The 20,827-nt window shown below is 39.2% G+C and overlaps 1 protein-coding gene across 1 annotated transcript in view; it reads right to left on the bottom strand.

Annotated features, from left to right (window-relative positions):
* The window catches only part of SHB (SH2 domain containing adaptor protein B), a 336,992-nt gene that overhangs the window by 77,273 nt on the left and 238,892 nt on the right, over positions 1–20,827 (bottom strand). The window contains exon 4 of the mRNA XM_072596735.1: positions 14,259–14,430. Coding sequence (XP_072452836.1) covers positions 14,259–14,430 — 172 coding nt within the window. The remainder of the gene's footprint in view (positions 1–14,258; positions 14,431–20,827) is intronic.

The raw sequence follows: 20,827 nt of genomic DNA, 5'->3' as shown, positions 1-20,827 counted from the left end.
TTCCTCACTTTTAAAAGGGAAAGGGTTAGAGGAAATGGCCTCTAAGGCCCTTCCTACCTCCAAACCCCATGATCCTAAGTGATGGAAAATGCCACTTCTAGATAAAGGGAGAGAATAAGGAAACAGATTTAGTCTCTGGACAGCAGCAACCAGTAATTGGTTAGGGGAAGGGGAAGAATTTCCAGGCCAGGACTTTGCCAATTAAAGATGAATAACCAGCCTCCATGAGTGCACAGCCATAGCAAGTAAAAGAAGTGGCTTGAATTCAGTTGTTAAAGAAGGTTCATTTGGTTGTTCTACTGCCAGAGGGACTAAGCAGCAGGGAATATTCCTTTAGAGCGCAACAATAATGAGAAGTTTGGATGAGACATTGTCAAGGTCTAAACTGATAAAATTTACCTACTCTAAAATATAACTCATAGGAACCATTGTTTACTATACATTTTCAAAGCCTTCCCTCCTTCTCTTTGCCTATTGATCTACCAATCCTACCATCCCATCAGGCTACTTCTCAGTGAATATGTAAAAGGTTAGGGATGGGACCCAGAGAAAACCTCCTCTATTGAAGGCCTTCTCCAAATACTTTCCATTAGAATGAACATAGATGCTCATAAAAATATATGAAAAATAAGGTATGGGTAAGAGATACCCCAAAAAGGCCTCACAAAAGAGATGGCATTTGAGCTAAGCTTTGAAGGAAACTAGGAATTCCAGGGGGTAGAGATGAGGAAATGGTGCATTCTTCCAGCTGAGGTTGTGAAATTCTGAGAAGAGATAGCCTGAAGAAAGGCAGGGAGACAGAAGATAGAATGTCACACATGTGATGCAGTAATGGGGCCAGTTTGGTTGGACCAAAGGATGCAAGGAGAGTAACGTATGATAAGTCTAAAAAGGCCAAGAAGGGATCTCTGTACCACACATTTTGTCTGAGCTGAGATGTAGTGGGAGGCACTAAAATTCACTAAGCAGGGGAATGACAGGGCCAGACCTGAGATTTAAGAAGATCACATCATATATTTATAGAACCTACCTCACAAGGTTGTTGGTAATCATAAGTGAGATAATGACACAAAACCCTTTGAAAGTGTTATATAAATGTGAGTCGCTGTTACTATTACAAGGAGAGAGAGAGAGAGAGAGAGAGAGAGAGAGAGAGAGAGAGAGAGAGAGAGAGAGAGAGAGAGAGGTGTGTGTGTGTGTGTGTGTGTCTGTGTGTGTGTGTGTGTGATTTTATCTTTACTTTCTGTCTCCTACAGTGCTGGGCACACAGGAAATGCTCAGGAAGGTGTGTGATTTTATCTTTACTTTCTGTCTCTACAGTGCTGGGCACACAGGAAATGCTCAGGAAGGATCCATTGATTGATTACTGGCCTTTTCTGGGCTGTATCTGATTCATACTGTAGCATTACTCCAGCAACATTTTAATTGAACATAGATAGTTGGGCTTTTTCTTCTTTGACAAAAGAGGGATTGCCTTTGGGTAGGAAATTCAAGTCACAGTTTTCTGCTCTCACCTGCTTACAATTTTCTAAAGGGGCTTTTATTTCCACACACAGGCCAAAATTGGATTTACTTTAAGAGTTAGAAACAACAACATCTAAAACCCTGCGTATCTGATTGTTTTAAATTTAATAATGATAGGAATGATGGTAGAAAGGTAACTGTGTAACAGTCATTTCAAATGTAAGAAAGAGCCACACCTTTGCTGAAATAAGGCATTGGAAAGGACTCTTCCTAAGAGATAACTATGCCTTTTGTTCAGTCATGTCTGACCCTTTGTGACTCTTTTGGTGTTTTCTTGTCAAAAATATTGGATCAGTTAGTTTGGCATTTCCTTTGCCAGCTCATTTTACAGATGAGGAAACTAAGGCAAATAGTGTTAAGTGACTTCCCAAGGGTCAACACAGCTAGTAAGGGCCTGAGGTCATATGCAAACTCAGGTTTTCCTGATTCCAGTGGCTATTAGTAAAGTTAGGTGAAAAAAAAAGTCATTTGTATGTCCGTAAGATATTAGAATGTTAAGATTATAAGTTTTAATGCCCCACCCTAACTCCAGTCAATCAATAAACAAGCATTTATTAAGTGTTTTCTATATGCTAGACACTGTTAAGTGCTGGGGATACAAAGAATATTTTTTTAAAAATTAGCTTCAGTGAGCTATCTCAGTTTAACAGTGACTCACACCTCCACATGTTTTACATGTTCAGGGCAGCTAGGTGGAGCAGTGGATAGAGTGCTGGGCCTGAAGTCAGGAAGATCTAAGTTCAAATCTAACCTCAGACACTTACTAGCTGTTTGACTTTGGGCAAGTCACTTCACCGTGTTTGCCTCAGTTTCCTCATCTGTAAAATGAGCTGGAGAAAACAAACCCCCCAATGGGGTCATGAAGAGTTGACCATAACTGAAAATGACCGAATGACAACTGATGAGATCACCAGAACATTATAAGATCACAGAAGGTTAGCGCTGGGAGATATCTTAGAGACTATCTAGTTCAACTTTTTGATTTACAGATGAGGAACCTTAAGTGAATTGTCCCAGGAAGAAATGATGTTAGAATAGAACTCAGGGTTTCCTGGGTGCCATTCCAGGGTTCTTTTTTTTTTTTTTAAATGAATTGATTCCTTTTGTTTTACATCAATGATTCTAGAAAATACACCCTCCTTCCCACATGCACAATGAGCCCTCTTATATAACCAAGAAAAACAGTTAAGGAATTGACTGATAAGTAATAAGTACCCACTATATTCTAGGTACTGTGTAAAACTAACCCAGTGTTGGTACTTGGTGATAAACCAGCACTCTGTCCTTACAGTCTTTCACCTCTCTCACTATTGGTCCTTCTACTACCCCACCCTGCAGCAGTTTCTCCATGATACTCTAGGAATTTTCTAGATTCAGTTTTAGTGGTGGGGAAAGGAGTAAGCCTGTTTAGGACTGAAGTGGAGTGTAAGATGAGGGCACTTGAAAAGGATTAGAATTCACTATTTTTGCTAACTCCTTTTTTCTTGTAATAAAGAGACTAGCTAGTGGGTCAGCCCACTACAATTCCATTCTATTTAACTCAAGAAATATTAATGCAGCGCCTATTCCAAGCAAGTGATCATACCAGGCAGTGGTACATAGGGTTACTAATTAGTTATTCATAATTTATTTATACTATTTCATCTGGCTAAAACAAAGAGAAGAACTGCCATCTGGATAAATATAAATATATTTTTAAAAATTCTTTTCTGCATGGTATGGAAAACAGATCCAGAAATAAAGCCAGCAGAGGGGGTAGTCATAATCTTTGGAGGCCTACAGAACAGAGGAGACATCACAGTGCAGTAGCCTAGAAGTTAGGAGAACATTGGTTTTAGCTCTGGCTATTCAGAAGTCATTTCACCTTCTGGGGCTCGGTTCTTCATCTGTAAACTAAGAGAGTTGGTGCATAAGATGAACTCTAGCCGTGTTCAATTCTGCTAGTCTGAGTCTATGAAAGAAAATAATTAAAAGGGAAAGAATGTATAAATACACATTTTTTTAAAAAGGAGATAGTAACTATTGTAATACACTTTTACTTCACTAACACTAACATTTCTATTTTAAGAATGGCATTTTAATTTGACTTCATTAACATTATCTGCAGTGGGGTTTGAGTTCTATAATCTGGAATCTCTAAAATCTAAGAGTAGCTAATGGAAACATTTCCCCATATCAGAAATTATTTCCCTGAAAATGGGTAAAATGCTTAAGGAGTGGTATTAAATGTTTGATGGGGAGATAATTTTCAGTGGCCTGAAAAAGTAATGCTCAAAGGTTAGCAGTGATGCTCTCAAAGAATTAATGCCCTAATTAGATGCTTTATCTACAACTAGAGAGTAACTTGAATGCTGGGTAAAACAGAGCCTGATGGATTGGATATAGGACATAGGACCTAGGAATAGATTCTACTAAAGATGCTACTTCAAAAGCAAAGTGGAGTGTGGTATCTCTGGATCTTGTTTTGTTTGTTGATTGAAAAATGCACAGTTTCTGTGCACGGTGTGTAGAAAACAAGAAAAACCTGCTACCCAGTCTGTGTGGTTGTGATAAATGACTAACACGACACCTGCTGAAAATCCTCTTTGCTGTCTTAATGTATAGTTAAATCTAAGCTGTTAAATTGGCACCAGGGAAGCATATTTCTGTTACTGTATATTCCAAAAACAAAACTTAAGGGGGAGGGGCACATTATAAAGTCTGGAAAAACCAGCAATCTGTTCATCCTATATGCATTTAGAGGGGCATGTCCTGTTCGATGCTATCCTGAATGACCAAAAAACTTGAGTTCTAATAATAAGTGACCTAGGCAAATAAGCTGGGCAACTACTTCATCCACAAAATTCTGGTCTGTGCTGATCACTCCTTCAATGAACAAACATCTATTGAATGTCTACTATGTGTGTGGCCCAGTGATAAGTATCATGGGGGATTCTTTGATGGACTCATGATTTATCAACAGTGTGGCAGGGGTATTTAATGAAATCTAAGATGGAAATAATAGAATATTTTGTTTCTACTTTCCTTTCTAGCCTTTCTTCTTTTGATAATGGAAGGAGAATTTCCATTAAAAAGAAAAGAGAATGAAGGAGAATGGTACACAATACATATGTAACTCTGGGTCTGAGAGTCCATTGCTGTCCTCTTGGTTAACTCTGAGACACAGTAACTGAGACTGATTCTTAATCATGTCAACAGCAAAATACCATTCAGAAAAAATGCCTCAGAATGATGAAGACTGGAATAGATCCAAGAACAACATTAACTTACATTTGAATTCTATTTAGGATTTTTCTTCTCTTTTCTGTTTTCCAGCTGACTCTTGTCACTCTGGCAAATCCTTAGACTTCCCTCTTTCTTACATTCATGCCACAGCCTTCTGATTCCCATCATTCCCCATCTATCTGAATCTTCACCAGGGTATACCCTGAGTCCTACCTTCTTTTTGAAGCCCTCAGTTGGACCCTGTCATGTGTAAGGCTCTCTGAATTCTCTGAACTTTTTGTCTTCACTCATTTGGCTCCTGACATTTACTGTCTTGTGTAGTTATTAGTTACCTTTTTAGCGTGTCCATGACTTTTCTTCCTGATTAGATTGTGAGTTCCCTGAAGACAGGACCCAAATCGAATTCATCTTTGAATGCCCTCAAATACCTAGCTTAAGGCCTTGTACATGATAAGTAATCAATCTTTATTAATTATACAAAGTACAATTTCATGAACAAGATAATTGACATTATGCAAGGAGATAAATCTTTGCTGGAAGTATTGGTCCGTGTCACTGAACATATCCTCTACAGTCTGAACAAAAGAAGGATTTTATTTCGATAATGAGGTTCTCCAACTACTCCTATTCATAGATGGCATTGTACTCTATGCAGGAAATTCCAGACCACCACCAAACCAGATCAGTGAAACCCAATCAATGGCCCTTTCTGGGCATTACGGTACATGGAAAGAGGACTGGATTTGGATTCAGAAGACCCAAGTTTGGTGCATATTGCTAATGTGACCTTCCTTCTAAGCCTTAGGATTTCTTATCTGTAAAATGGAGTTAGACTTAGATTATTAGCCCTTTTTGGTGTCATGGATCCCCCTTTGGCAGTCTGGTGAAGTCTACGGACACCTCAGAATGATGTTTTTAAATGAAGAAAAAAATAGAGAATTACAAAGGAAATCAGTTATACTGAAATACAGTTAATCATTTTTAAAAATGAGTCCATAGATGCCAGGCTAAGATCTCCTAGATTAGATGATCTCTGAGGTCCCTCCAAACTCTAAAATCCTATGAATCTGTGGTCTATATTGAAGAAACAAAGTAGGAGAAAATGCATAATGTCCAAATTATAGCAAGGAGTTAGAGTGCCAGCTCATCAAACCCGTCTATCAACACGCTTACCTTGAACAAGCTCTATAGATGGATAAGGAGCTGGGCCTCAAAAGGAAATAGAAGGCACGTATGGAGCTGACTGCATGTGGCAAATGAGTTTGGCACCTTCTTTTCAAGTTCTACAGAATTGTGTAGAAGAGTCAAATAGATGTCAAACAGGCCACACGTTGACTTAGAGAATCATCAATTCATGTTGTCGATGCTGTATTGTAGGTCAGGTAGGAGGTGAACTGGCTCAAGAGCCTGGTATGAAGTCAGGAAGATACCGCTTCCTCAGTTCAAATCAGGCCTCAGCTTTACTAGCTGTGTGATCTGACCAAGTCACTCAACCTCACATGCCTATTTCCTCATCTGTAAAATGAGCTGGAGAAGGAAATGGCAAACCACTCCATATTTTTGCTAAGAAAACCCCAATTGGGGTCATGAAGAGTTGGACACAACTAAAATAAGTGAACAACATCAGTATGTTGTATTGTATTTTTATTTCCTTTTCCCAATTACACATACATTTTAATCTGATTCAGGACTTTGACACCTCTGGTGTAGAGCACTGAAGGGTGAGGAGACTTGCCTGGGCTCACAAAGCCAGTGTGTGTCAGCTCCTTACAACAGTAAGAGCCCAAGTCCAGAGCCCTAATCTAGCTCCTGCAGGTTGCTTTTCTTGGTCTCCCAGCCCCCACCGTTAGCACCTTCCCTTTGAGATTAGCTCCATTTACACTGTACATCTCTTGTCAGATATTTGTACATTGTCTGTCTCCCTTCTTAGACTGTGAACTCCTTAAAGGCAGTGACTAAGTTTTTTGCCTTTCTTTGTGGCATCCAGTTAAAATAAATGCTTGTTGACTGACAATCCCCATAAAATCGCTATACTTACACATACGCTTAAAAGCAATTAAAGGAAATTGTTGTATTAAAGAACACTGACCTACTGGGGGAGAACCTGTTATTTTATTTGATACATGAAGTTTTGCAACATAAGAAAACAATGTATCATAACAAGTTAAAAGGAACACAGAGAAGTTGGGAAATTCCTAACTGTGAGCAAGTGTGTGGAGTTGGTTTTCAAGGCTGAAGGGGAGGCAAATATAAATGGATCACTTTGACTTGCCTCTCCTGCCTCCCTCCGCTTCCGTGCAGTTCCTTCTTTTGTGGCAAAGTGTGGAAACCATTTCATGGACCCTACACCCCTGACCTCCCTTACTCTCTTGCTGACTGATTTTATGATACAGAGCTGCATTTGCAGTTACTAGTAACAGTCCTGAGAAGATGGAGAATAATGCCTGAGTTTTAAGATAAAAGTATTAATTTCATGGGAAGGAAGATCCTAGAATCCTGCCTTACCCAACTCTAGTAGTCTCTTCCTGCCTTGGGAATGCAAGTATGTGGTTGGGACCAGAGTAAAAAGCACAGTTGTTAGACTTATCTTAAGGAGACAATGGAAATGCATGCAGGAAAAATCTGCTTCCCCTGTTAACTCCTAGCACTAGTAGGAGAAACAGGCACAGGCCCTTCCAACAAGGGTGTGGCCAGTGGAGAAGATCTTGTCCCTCTTGCTGCTGCTGGGAGGCTATCAGTGGAGTCTCTGCTACTCAGAGTACCATAACAGACCACACTCAGGTTTTATATGTGTCAGATTTGGGGAAAGTGTGGCTTATATATTTGGAGGATGACTGATGCTGGTTAGTTGATAAGGGCCTGAATCTCCAGATGGTCATAATAATAGTGATAACTCACATTGACCTGGCAGTGTATGTTTAATATGCACTTTCCTCAAAATAACCCTACGAGGTAGGTACACCAAGTGTTATTACCTCTGTTTTACACGAGAAAAAAATGTGTTAGTGAAGAGAATTAAGAAATAGTAGATAAGTACCAATGGACATGACACAGATTTGATGAAATAAGTGGAATTCTGCCATGGAACTAAATTAGACATTTGTCTGTTCAAGAGAGTTCTTGTTATTTACAAATCTGTTTTTGTGACATTGTTCGTTATTTTCGCAATAGGGGTCATAACTTTTTGCTCAAGTTTTTAGAAATGAGAAATTGTTATTCCTAAACAAACATTTGTCAGAATCTTGATGGCAGCATAGTTGTTTAGTAATATTTCTCAGAATAACAACTGCTCACATTTCTAGATTGCCAAAATTTTGCTAAATATTTTACATATATTATCTTTTCATCAGATCTGTGAGGTAAATATTATCATCTCTATTTTACAGATGAAGAAAGTGAGGGCAAGTTACTTGGCTAGGATTACACAGTACATGTGTGAGGTAGGCAAATCTTCCCCTTCCAAGGTCAGAATGCTGTCTCCTATAACATGAAAGTCAGTTACTAAAGCAATGTTACTAAAACCTGGCTCCACCTCTCATTTGGTGAATGAGGTAGATATGACGCTAACGAGGTATCTAGAATGAAATAATAATGTTAGAATAAATTATAAAACTTTCCAATGGATGTGTCTTGAACCTCAAAACCTTTATTAAGTGGCAGTGAATAACTGGAGAAAATTTCAAATATCTGAAAGGCTGTCTGTCTCATGGAAGAAGAATTATACCCACTTTGCTTAGTGTTAGGGATGGAACTAGACATGATGGGTGCAAATTGTAGGGAAGTTGATTTCAGCTGAATATTCCTCCCACCTCTCTGACTGGAGGGCGGGGCACAAAATTCCTCCTCCAATCTCCTTTTAGAGAGGTCCCAGAAGCCCTGCCAACTCTTCATTTCTTAACCAGCTGCATGGCTTGGTTTGAACTGTACCATCATCAACCCCTCCATCTCCAAAAAGCTTATCATCAGAAAACTCATCATGATGGAGACTGCTTCAGCTTTGGTCCTCAAACCACATCCGTGTCCCCAATTTCCTCTGCCCCGCCGACTGGAAGGCTGGAGGGCAGAGTCAACAACCACTCCCAAAGCCTCCCTTCGAAGAAGGTCCAGCCAATTCTTCATTTCCTACTAGCCATCTGCTTCCTCTCAACTCTACCATCATCACTCTTTATATCTAGTACCTTCCGCTCCCCCCTTCTGCTTCTTTTTGTGTCTTCCCCCATTAAACTATAAACTCCCCAGGGCTCGGGACTGGCTTTCTTTTTCTTATTCATATCCCCAGTGCTTAGCACAGTTTCTTAGCACATAGTAGGTACTTAATATTTATTATACTGCATTGCTATAATGGGAGAAGTTTCTAACACTTAGAACAGTCTAGAAAAGAATAGGTTGCCTGTTGTGTGTTTCCTGTCACTGGAGAAGTTTAAGTGGAGGCTACTTTCCAGAAATGTTATGCAAAATATTTCTACATGGGGCAGAGTTGAACTAGATGGCTTCTCCGTCAATTCTAAAATCCACGATACTGCAGTGTCCTTGGGGTGAGAGCAGTTCAAGAACCACAGTTTTTAAGATCAATATGCTGTTTTGCACACAGCCATTGTGGGAATTTTTTTTTTTTTTGCTTAATTTGATATATTTGTTACAAGGGTCTGACTTTTCTTTTTGTCTTCCTTTCTTTTTCTTTTCTCTTTCCTTCCTTGTTTCTTTTTCTCTTTGGGAGGGGAAATTGAGGCTAGAGATGGGGTTGTTGGAAAGAAAAAAGAAAGAGCTCCATTAAAGCATTTAAAAAATATATAGAAGAGAAGAAAAGCCAAGAGAAAACCAAGACAAGGAGGATATCCTTGAAAATTTATGTTCAATTTATTACATGCTGAAAAAGGAGCTGCATAGAATAAAGATTTGTGGTTTCATGTTCAATCCAATTTTTCTATTCTGCTTTGAATATGCAAATACTCAATAAAATTTTAAAAAGAGAATGCAAAAAAAAAATCAATTTGTTGAGAGAATCTCATGCTCTGATTCTCTTTTTTCTTGTACTTCCCTTCATCTGCCCATCACAACACAAGGAATATCATTCTTGCTGCATCGGCCATTTGCATCTTCCAGCAACTTTGTTAGGATGTGAATAGCAAAGAACAAATCTGGTAATGTTCTTAGAAGAATCCAATTAATGTGAATCTTATGGGACCATGTTCTTTATTACTTTACTATAAACTCTAATTCTGTTCTAGTGAATTTCTGTAGCGAATATTGCTGGGGTTGTATACAAGGAAAGCTGCCATCTCCCAGGTCTCAGTGTGGGACCTAATGCATACGAGAAAAGCATCTCAGAAACTGGAAACTGGAAAAACATCTCCCTTCTTAGGTTAAACCAATACGCATTTATCGAGGACTTATTACATGTGGTGTGTTGGGACGAATCCAAAGATCACTGTCTCTGTCACCAAGGAGTTTAAAATTAGATGAATGAAATAAGACACAAACTCAGGGAAAACAAACAAAGAAACAAACCTCCTATACATGAGAGTATTGGTTGAGTACATAATTGAGGATGGAAAAAATTTTTTAGGAGTTCTCTGGTGGGAGACGTTACTTGAGATGTCCAGAGAAGGCTACCCAGAAGAGGTAATTAGTAAGTCCTAGCACAAAGGCTACAAAATAGAAAGCAGATGGATGTTTCCATACTTCAAGGATCTAATATTTCACTGGCACTATCACTCTCTCTGCTGATTGAGAATTCTCTGTGACTTAGTAAATGGCCTTTATGTGTTGCAATGACTGAAAAAAACGCAATCATCTTATGCCCAAGCTTTTGGTAACCGAACTCTCCAAACTTGGCTAGGCTGGTTCAAAAATTATAGTACATTGTCTGGTCTGTCTAGTTTGTTAGGACTTGGCAAAGTTGGCCCTTGAGTGGTACAGCTTTTCAAAACATGGGTCATCTCCATTTCACAATGAAATACTGGAATGGGACGACTGGTTAATAAGTATGTCATTCCTTCCAGGCTTCTGCCACAATCTGTACTTGTATTCTAGTGTTGGATCCCCAGATGCCTGCTGCTTCAGATTCCAGGGTTGACCTATAGCTTCCAAGACTCCAGTAGTGTATTTCCCCCAACAATCAGACAGTAGACATATAGCTAAAAACATTCCCCCTCATAAATCTGGGATCTCCCACTTAATATACACCAAATTTGTGAGAAAAGTGGACATAAACTCAGAATACAATGGTAGTGATGTACATACAAAGGAAATGTATATGACCAATGCAACTTAAAATTCTGGTACTAAAGGACCTGGAAGTCCTTTATCTCTTTGTGAAGTTGTGATGTATTTGCATCCTGGGTGGATTACTCATTTGGGTTGTGAAGGTCTCCTATTTCCTCTCAATTTTCAGGGCTAGTTCTCTCAAGTCCATAGCTAATCCTTTTTTCTGCTTGAAGAGGTCCCACTGCTAGAAGCTCTGACAGACTATCCCATGGTATCCAGGTCTGACGGGAGTGTCTTTGCTCCCTTTTGGATGCTGTGTTTCCTACTGGTGGAGTAGCTGTACTTAGAAGCAACGGCCATTGAGCCTGGGGGGAATGAGAGAGAAATTCTTCCGATCCTCTTCCATGGGGGTTCTTTACAGGTAGCATCAGGCCTACACTCATATTAAAGATGATCAGGAAGTGTATGTGTGATGGGGATCTAGTAATCCTCATTCAACCCAGCAAGGACTTCATTTCCTAAAGTATTAACATCTTGTTAGCATAATAAAATTTTGTATTGTCTGATTATATACTGGGATACTGACATCCTTTCACTTTGTAATCAGATCCTGGGCGTTCAGGGCTTTATTTTATGCGTTTAAAAAACATTATTCTGAGAGGTGGGGTCCATAGACTTCACTAGACTGCCAAAGGAGTCAGCTAGGTGGTGTAGTGGATAGAGTGCTGGCATCTTTGTGAGTTCAAATCTAGCCTGTTCACCTCAGTTTCCTCATCTGTAAAATAAGGTAAAGAAGGAAATGGCAAACAACTCTGGTATTTTTGCCAAGGAAGCCCCAAATGAGGTCATGAAGAATCAGACATGACTGAAAACTGACTTAACAAGCCAAAGGGATCCATAACACAAAAAAGGTTAAGAACTCCTGTCCTAATGGGTGCAATTGGTATTTAGTGTTGGTTTCAGTGCTGGGGAGGATGGTGGTGGTGTATGTGCAGCACAAGAAGAGTGAGTGGTCATAAGGCTGAGTTGGGGACACTGGCAGGGCCTCTGAAACTTCCACTGCACTCAAAAAAGGGTAAACCATGAAGTGATGTGTATGTATATACAACAGGGCCACTTCTTGGTCCTCAGGAATCAGTACAAGAGTTTCTATGTCCCCTGAGCAACAACAGTCCTCCAGGTGTATGTATATGTAGAGTGAGAGCAGCGACAGTCACTGGCTCTGGGTGTTCGGACAGTTTTGTCCTGGGATCTCTGGAGGGCAGCTTTCACACTACAGCTGGAAGCATATCTGGGGTGGAAAGACCAGGGGCTAGGAGCAGGGAAGGGTGAGGCTTATGTGACCAGGAAGGGAGTTAATGTTTCCACAGTGTTTATCAACTGAAGAAAACTCTGGTAGCAAGTCATTCTTTCTTTCTGTGAACATATGGAAAACTTGGTAAGAACAAAGCAAAACAAAACTGCTGGTTTTCAGTGTTTGGTGCTTTCTAAAGTATGGAGATTTGCCTTGCTTTAAGAAAATTCCATTCTGAAAGTTCAAATTTATAGAATTACTACATGGAGGAGGGTGATATCTCATAAAAAGGATTCAGGCAAATGAAATATGCCAGTGAATTTAACCAGTTGTTTTTAAATGGTTAATTGTAAGAGAGAAAATGAGGTGTGTATGTGTGTGTGTGTGTGTGTGTGTGTGTATTAATTGGGGTAATTATTGGGGCAGCTAGGTGGTACAGTGATCAGAACACTAGACCTGGAGTCAGGAAGACATGAGTTCAAATCCAGTCTCTCACGTTTGCTAGTTGTTATGACCTTGAACAAGTTACTTTAACTCTGCCTCAGTCTTCTCATCTGTAAAATGGGGATGATAATAACAGCACCCATGTCACTGGCTTGTTGCAAGGACCTAATAAGATAGTGCAGTTCCTGGCATGAAGGAAATGCTATAAAAATGTTAGCTATTATTGTTGTTGTTGGGATTACCATTATTACTGTGTTTATTATAACCTGTACTAGTATAAGGAAGGTGTTTTTAGGGGGACAGACTTGTGATTTCATTGTTTAAAGGAAAACTCCCAATCAAGAAATTAAGTCTCCAATGAAGATCAGCACCTGGTCTGAAATTCGGAGCCCAGACCCCATCCTCGTGCCATGTTGCTGCAGGCTGGAAGATGGTTCAAGTCCTGTCTCCAGCACTAACTGGCTGTGTGACCCTGGGTAAGTCATTAATCTCTTTATCTCAGTTTTCTCAAGTGTAGAGGGCACTTGATATCTACTAAGGTACTTTCCAGCTCCAAATCTATGACCCTATAAGCTTCTTTGACTGGTAATAATTGGAAGGAATGACTTTGTTCCACAAAGTAAAATCTGTACATTTATTTTTTTAAAAAAGGACAGGTAGTAATAAGGATAGTTTGATGGTTCATCATTTCCTCTTATTCTTCATCTTTGATAAAGAGGATTGTAAAAATGTTCTATATTTAAGAGCTTTTCTAAGATATGAAAGGGTTTGTTTTGGTGAATTGGACTAATGATTTCATTTACATAGGGAACTTCCAAACAGAAAACTCCCTCTCTCAATGGAGAATGCATCTGCTCTGTCAGTTATGGATGGTCTTAGAGAGTCGCCTAGGGCACTGAGCTAATTCAGGTCTTCCTGACTCAAAGGTCACTTCTTTAAATCCAATATGCCCTGATGCCTCTCCCAAAGGGAGTTAAATAAAAAGAAATGTTCCCCTTGTTGAGGATGTAAAGGGGATGATAATCAAGTAGGTAATGACCAATAACTGATAAAATCTCAAATTAGACCTCTGAATAATCATGACTACCGAAAAGTAAAAATGAGGCAGTTGGGTGGTACAGTGGATAGAGCGCTGGGCCTGAAGTTAGGAAGATTCATCTTCCTGAGCTGACATTTTCTAGCTGTGTGACCCTGGATAAGTCACTTAACTCTGTTTGCCTCAGTTTCCTTACCTGTAAAATGAGCTGGAGAAGGAAATGGCAAACCAGTATCTTTGCCGAGACAACCCCAAATGGAGTCATGAAGAGACAGACACAACTGAAACGACTGAATGACAACAATAAAAATTAAAATACGGTGTCTCAGTTGGTAGTGGCTTCCATTTCACTGGAGTTCTTCAAGCAAAGGCTCTATGGATCACCAGTCCAGCTACTGTATGGAGGTGATGGCTACCAAGGCCCTGCAATTCTAGCCATATTGCAACCCCCAAAGTAGCACTATACAACTTAGCAGTTAACAAGGTTATGAAAACTCTAGGATAAAATTAATTCCTCTTTGAACTTACATTTGCTTTTCCAGTGGGACAGCAGGATCGACTCTTTCTCCCAATATCCCACAGAACTCTGGGCTCCCATGTTTGATGGGCTTGAAGCCTCCACCTGGGGCTCGGAGCTGTCGACGTCTGTCTCTGGAAGGCGAGGGGGAAGACTGCCTTTTCTCATTACCATTAAACTGAGCTGTAAGACATAAAGATGAAAGAGTTATCAGAGAGCATAAGAATCAGTGATAACATTTTTAAAAATGTATAAATATCTGAAGACAGTCCAATTTGTTACAAGGCTCCCTTCCCATGATAAGGCTATTATCTGCCCCTTCCAAACTGATACTTAATGCTTTAAGCAAAGAAAAATTTTCTTAGCAAGGTGTCTCACTGAGGTAATTTTCCCAGCAGTGAAAACTACGAGGCTAAAAATACATTTTGGCTCTTTAGAACTTGATAATCCAGATGCCCTGAAATCATGAATGAGGCAACTGTTGGTGTTTGTTTAAAATATTTTATGTGAGTGTAGCTGGGATGAGGAGCTATTGAGATGACTCCATTACTATTTCTTCTATACTTTGTTATGACTGGTGGGTGTTCAGATTGGGTGGGTACACTTTGTCCTTTTTACTCAACAATAAAAAAATGAAATATACTCTTTGCAGAATGGCACGTATGAGGCTTACCCTTGAGATTACGTAAGAATAGCCCCAGAGTACTCATTTGCTCTCTGATAGAAAAAATTTAATAATCCATGTGCTGGTAATCATAAGCATGGAATGAGTCATATGTTGAGATCTTGTACATGGCTTGAGATATAAGAATAATACAGTATTAAAGCCACACCAATGAGCCATATGCATTACATCAGAACTGTTATGAATTTAAGAAAGAATGATACGGGGCTCTTCAGTAATGTGACATCCAGTCCACTCTTGACTAGCCATGGTTGGACATGACTAGAAATGACTAAATAAACATGGATTTTTATTTTTAACTAAGATTGTTGTTTGAGCATATAAAAGTGAGATCAATTCACTTCTAGCCAGCTGAACAAAGAATAATTTTGTTCAGTGGAATAAAATCAGTTACTTTCCTCCCTGACTGGGGTAAGGCTAATAGACATCTATCTTACTCCTCTTTCTATTCTCAGAGACCTGTGTCCTATTTTAAAACTAATCCTAATTCAAAAGTAAGGAATGCTGTGGGGAACTGTTAACATATCCCCCCCTAGAAAGACGCATCTTAAAGAAACACGTCAAGGCATATTAGAACTCACATTCCTATGACTTTAACGAGACACGGTGAGGTGAGCTCGCAGCTTTCTGAATACAAATAACAGGGGCTTCTTTGCCTTGAAGATGGCCAATGAGGTGGTGAGAAACTGGAACCACATGAATGTGAGATGACACCGGAGCCTCTGCAGTGTTACTATTGTCTCCTGGGGACAGAAGCTTGCCAGGATCGTAGCCCTACCTTGAGGGGTACAAGTAGTCACCCCCACCGTTACCCTGGCAGAACTAGTTAAGTGAATCTGAGAACTCTGGCTTTTGTCAACCTCCCCACCTTCAGTAGTAACCGCAAAACACTCCAGTAAACACTCCAGCTACCGTGCTGAGATAAGAAAAAAGCAACAAAATAATACATAGCTAGCATTTCATACAGTGCTGTAAGACTGGCAAAGTGCTTCACAGACGCTATCACATTTGTATTTGCAACAGCACAGAATTATTATCCTCACTTTACAAGTGAGGAAAATGAGGCTCGGAAAAGGAGTTTTGCCTGTGGTTACACAGCTGGTGTCAGAGGCCGCCCTAAACACCAACTCTAATTTACACGCCACGGTCAATGATTAAAAGAGATGAGTCAGAGTTCACAGGATCATATATTTAGAGTTTCATGGGTCCTTAACGTTCTAGTCCAACCCCCTCATTTTACAGATGAGGCAACTGAGGCCCGGAAAGAGGCAAAGATTTGACTTAGATCTCCAATCCAGCACTGTTTCCATGCTGTGACTGTCAGTGAAGGTTGCAATGTTTTCCATTCCTTAAGTGTTACAATCAAAATGCAGACTTCTGTTTGCAACCAAAATATCTTCACAGCTCATTTTCCTTTTGGTTAATATCTGTGTGTCAACTACATTTCTTCCTCAAAATATAGTTTAGAGAAATGAAAAAAAACCATTTCCTTTCATAATTTCAGCATATTACACAAATACTTCCTTCAGAAATACAGCATCCTTAACAAGGAGTGATTCTGTGAATGGACCAGGGCTAAAGGGCAGTTGCACAGGTCTACAATGTAACTTGCAATCAACTATTATTTTCAATAAGAATAAAATTGAGGTAGGGAAAGCAGCCACTCTAATATGGAAATCTTCCGTCTGTTGGGGATAGATGAATGCTAATGTACTAGCTTTGTGCCTGGAGCCCCTGAACAATATACTTAATTAGATACTGAAAACCATTTAACTTAACCCAGCAAAAATTAGCCTTCTAACACATTTTCCTGGATGCAACCATCATAGTAATATTGTGATGGTAATGTTGTATTTAAAAGTCAGTACCCACACGAAATCCTTTGACAAAGAAGCATAGAGTTTAAATTTGAAGGCTCCTGCAGATTAATGTTTCAGCCAGGATGACATAAACATCTGGCTTGGGGATCCTGATTTATTAAAAAAAAGAAAAAGAATTTCAAGTGACTCTAGAATGAGAAAAGTGTGCAATGAATAAGCCTAGTGGCTGAAATGAGGCATTCAGTCAGTCAATAGTAGTTGGTGAAACAGACAGGGATTCTAGTGTGGGAAACTCAGAATGGTACAATGGAGGACGCGATTAGTTCTACAGGCTAGGAAACCTGGCTACTTGGCTAAAGTCCCTTACTGGGTCCTGGTCTTCCTTATCTGAAAATGAATGGGGAAGGAGGCTGAATTTTTAAGCCATGCTGTTCTATGATTAGGGAACAAAGAATACATTTTTGATTGTAGTACAAACATACACTTTGGAAATCACAAATTTTAAAGACTCTGCAGTGCTTCTAACATGCCATATAATATAAAGTTAATTTTTGTTCCTAAGGTGCCTTATGAACAAGGAAGACAGAAAATACAAATAAGGATGGGTACCATTCTATTCTATTGCTCTTCTTTTAGTGACCATTCATTTTATTTCTTCCTCTCACACATAAAGCATATTCTTTTCTTTTTCGAACTACTGGGGAAAAATACATCTCTGGAGACATACTCTAAATGACCATAATCTAGGGGCAACTAGGTGATGCTGTGGATAGAGCATTGGCCCTGGAGTCAGGAAGGCCTGAGTTCAAATGTCACCACAGACACTTAACCCCAACTGTCTCTTTAAAAAAAAAATGACTATAATCTCTGAGGATGTTTCTTTACCTTTAAAAATTGTTATAGATATCTTTTCTTTTAAAATTATCTACAACTTCCAACAAACAGCTTTGTTTGTTGACTGACCCAATTTCAGTTTCCTCAACTGTAAAATGGGAATATTAATTGTACCTGCCTCCTAGGGTCATTGTGAGGATCAGATAACATGTGTTATCTTTGCAAACCTTCAAGCACCATAAAATGCTAGCAATGATTATTGTTGTTAATATATCTCCTCCTTTCAGAGCGATATATGACAAATAAAAAACAGAAAAAAACCCATTCAGCAAAATTAACCAACACTGAAGACGTCTTTTGCAGTGTGGGAGGCGGGGTAGTACCTTCTCTTCTCTTCTTTGGGGTCAACAGAAGACCCCAAAGTTTTCATGGTTTAGATGATGTTATTTCTGTTCATATTGTTGGAGTCATTGTGTATTTGCATTTCCTGTTTGTTTACCTAATTTTGTATCAATTCATATAATTCTTCCCCTGGGTCTCTGTACTCATCTCTATATTAGCTTTTTAGAAAAACTGTAAAGGAATATTCCGTTGTATTCATGGATCCAAAGCATTCTTCAGTATGTGAGTGTTGCTTACATTTTCACAGAAGAGTCCTGTATTTGAATTAATCTCAGCCTTTTGGGGCCCAAGTTTTCTCATCTATTAAAATTAGAGATTTGAACTAGATGACCTTTAAGATACCTTCTAGGTTTAAATCGCTAACGCTATGATTTACTTCCTTTGTGTATCAGTTTCCTCATTAATAAAATGAGCAGAAATGACTGCTAAGGTTTCCCTCAGGTCTAAAACGGTGGGATTTGCTAATCTTCCAAAGACCACTTGGCACACTGACTAAATAACAGAAATGAGATAATCCCTTAAAATGAGGATATCTGGTCACCCTCCCACGGGAAGCATCTACGTCTTATTTACTAAGACTCAGAGTCTGGTATAGGTTAAGTCTCAAGTAGACACTAGACCCTGGAGGCAGTATAACATGGTTTCTGGTTTACTTGGAAAAAAATATCACAGGCAAAACTTCTAAATCACACAGCAAAGAACCAGGAAAATGAACTCAGAAAACTTAACTGGCTTGTTCATAGTAGAGGTAGCTGGTGTTGCAGTGGACACAGCATGGGGCCTGGACTCAGGAAGACCTGAATTCAAATCTAATCTCAGAAACTAGCTGCAAGACCCTGGGTAAGTTGCTTAACTTCTGCTTGCCCTAGTTTCCTCAAATGAAAAATGGGGAGAATAATGGCATCTACCTTCCAGGTAAATGAGATCATATCTAGAAAATGATAAAGTACCTAGCCCAGAGTAGGCAACGTATAAATGCTTACTTCATTCCCATCCCCACTCACTGAGCTAATTCATTTTGGAGGCAAGGACACAAACTTTGGTTTCATTTGAATCCAGATCTAGTAACTTTCCCACTATACCACATTCAGAACTAAAACATTCTCCATGTAGAATTAAATAGAATTCTACTAAATGTGGAATTGTGTCCATAGGATTGTAAACTTGGAAGGGAAGTTAGAGGCCCTGTTGTCTAATTTATAGATGAGAAAATTAAGTTAAGTGATTTGCCCAAAGGGTGGGATTGGAACCCAGGTCCTCTTGCTCCAAAGTCAGTGCTTTTCTCACTTCCATAAACTAGGGGAAAAGTGTGGAGCACAAAGGTTAAGAGATAGGAGATAGAAGATTGTACAGTTACAGTTATTCCTTTCACATAGCAACTTTTCCCATCATGGTTTTGCTATATCTCATGTAGGGCATAAGAAATTAAACTGAAATTTTTGGGAAGTTTTGTGGAAGCTGTAGATGATGACATGGACAAAGTTTAGAAACTCAGAAATGTGTGAAATACATGTATGGTACAGTATCATATAAACCCAAATTTTACAATAAGGTTCCGTAAACCCTCTATAAAAGAAAAAAATCCAGAAAAAATCCAAAAAATTTGACATGAAGGGAGGGCCAAAACTTTGTAAGCTTTAAGTGGATTTTCCAGATGTGTGTGTCTGGGGTTAGGGGAGGGACAGGCAGGGCATCACACCTCTAACCCCCTCCACGTACAAGGGATAACTATACACAGAGACTAGCAAGCTAACCTATTTAACTGGATTGCAAAGTGCATAGCCCGCCTGTAAAGTACAGCAGCCACAAGGCAAAGGATTTTAAAAGTAAAAAAGAGTTTTCATTCTCTCCTGGTGAAAGAAGGGAATCACTGGAGTTTCTTGAGTGGGGGAATGATATGGTCAGACCTGTGCTTTAGAAACATTAGTTTTGGAGTTATGTATTAACAACATTCATTCAAAGCAAATTTGCTCAGGGCAACTTTGTGGGGTGTGTGCCTGTATCTACCCCATGCCTCTGGGGGCAGCATTAAGAGAGGTAAGATAGGGTACTCCAAGGAAGTTTAAGACTTAGTCTTGGAGAAGCTGGCTTTTAAAGGACAAAGGGCATGGCATATGTAAATGAGATAAAGACCCAAAGCAGATAGATGGTGCTGGGGAGCAGGAAGAGGCTGGAAAAAGACTGGAAAGTAGAGTGAGGTCAGATTTCCTCTCTCCTTTCTTTGTAAACCTAATGGGTAGCACTGAACCTCACATACAGTAAGGGCTTAAAAATGCTTGTTGATTGACTGCTTCTAATATTGATTTCTCCCATCATTTGACCAGAGGAAGGATAAGGAAGAGAAATTCAAATCAGTTAATTTTGATCCCTGGAGGCTAAAAAGGGGGGCTCCTTTGTAAAGTTAGGAGTTTGGATTCTCTGTAGACTTAAAATTTCAAATTCAACCTATTACCATAATATAGCTGAGAGAAAATTGATGTAGAATGCTTTGTAATATTTAGAGGCTATATACTTGTTAGTTATTATTATTATTAGCATAGAAAACTGGGGTATAACTGTACACAGACACCAGGGTTCATTAATGGAGGAAACTAGATGCCTGCTGTTTTTCTCCTTTATAGTAAAATATCAGTTTTCCAAGCAGTTAAATTGGCTAAAATCTAATAACATCATAGACAATACTTTGATTCCCCACTGAATTAATTTATACATTCATTTGCAACCATAATCATATACCCATATATTTTAGAGAGAACAGGTGGAACTGAATGACAAGCTTAATTAGGCAAATCATTTCCCCTTAAAATAAAAATATTCAGACTCCAATAGTAGTAATTCA

Source organism: Notamacropus eugenii, chromosome 3 (assembly GCF_028372415.1).
Source record: "Notamacropus eugenii isolate mMacEug1 chromosome 3, mMacEug1.pri_v2, whole genome shotgun sequence".
NCBI lineage: Eukaryota > Metazoa > Chordata > Mammalia > Diprotodontia > Macropodidae > Notamacropus > Notamacropus eugenii.
This window is presented reverse-complemented; position numbering and strand designations above follow the sequence as displayed.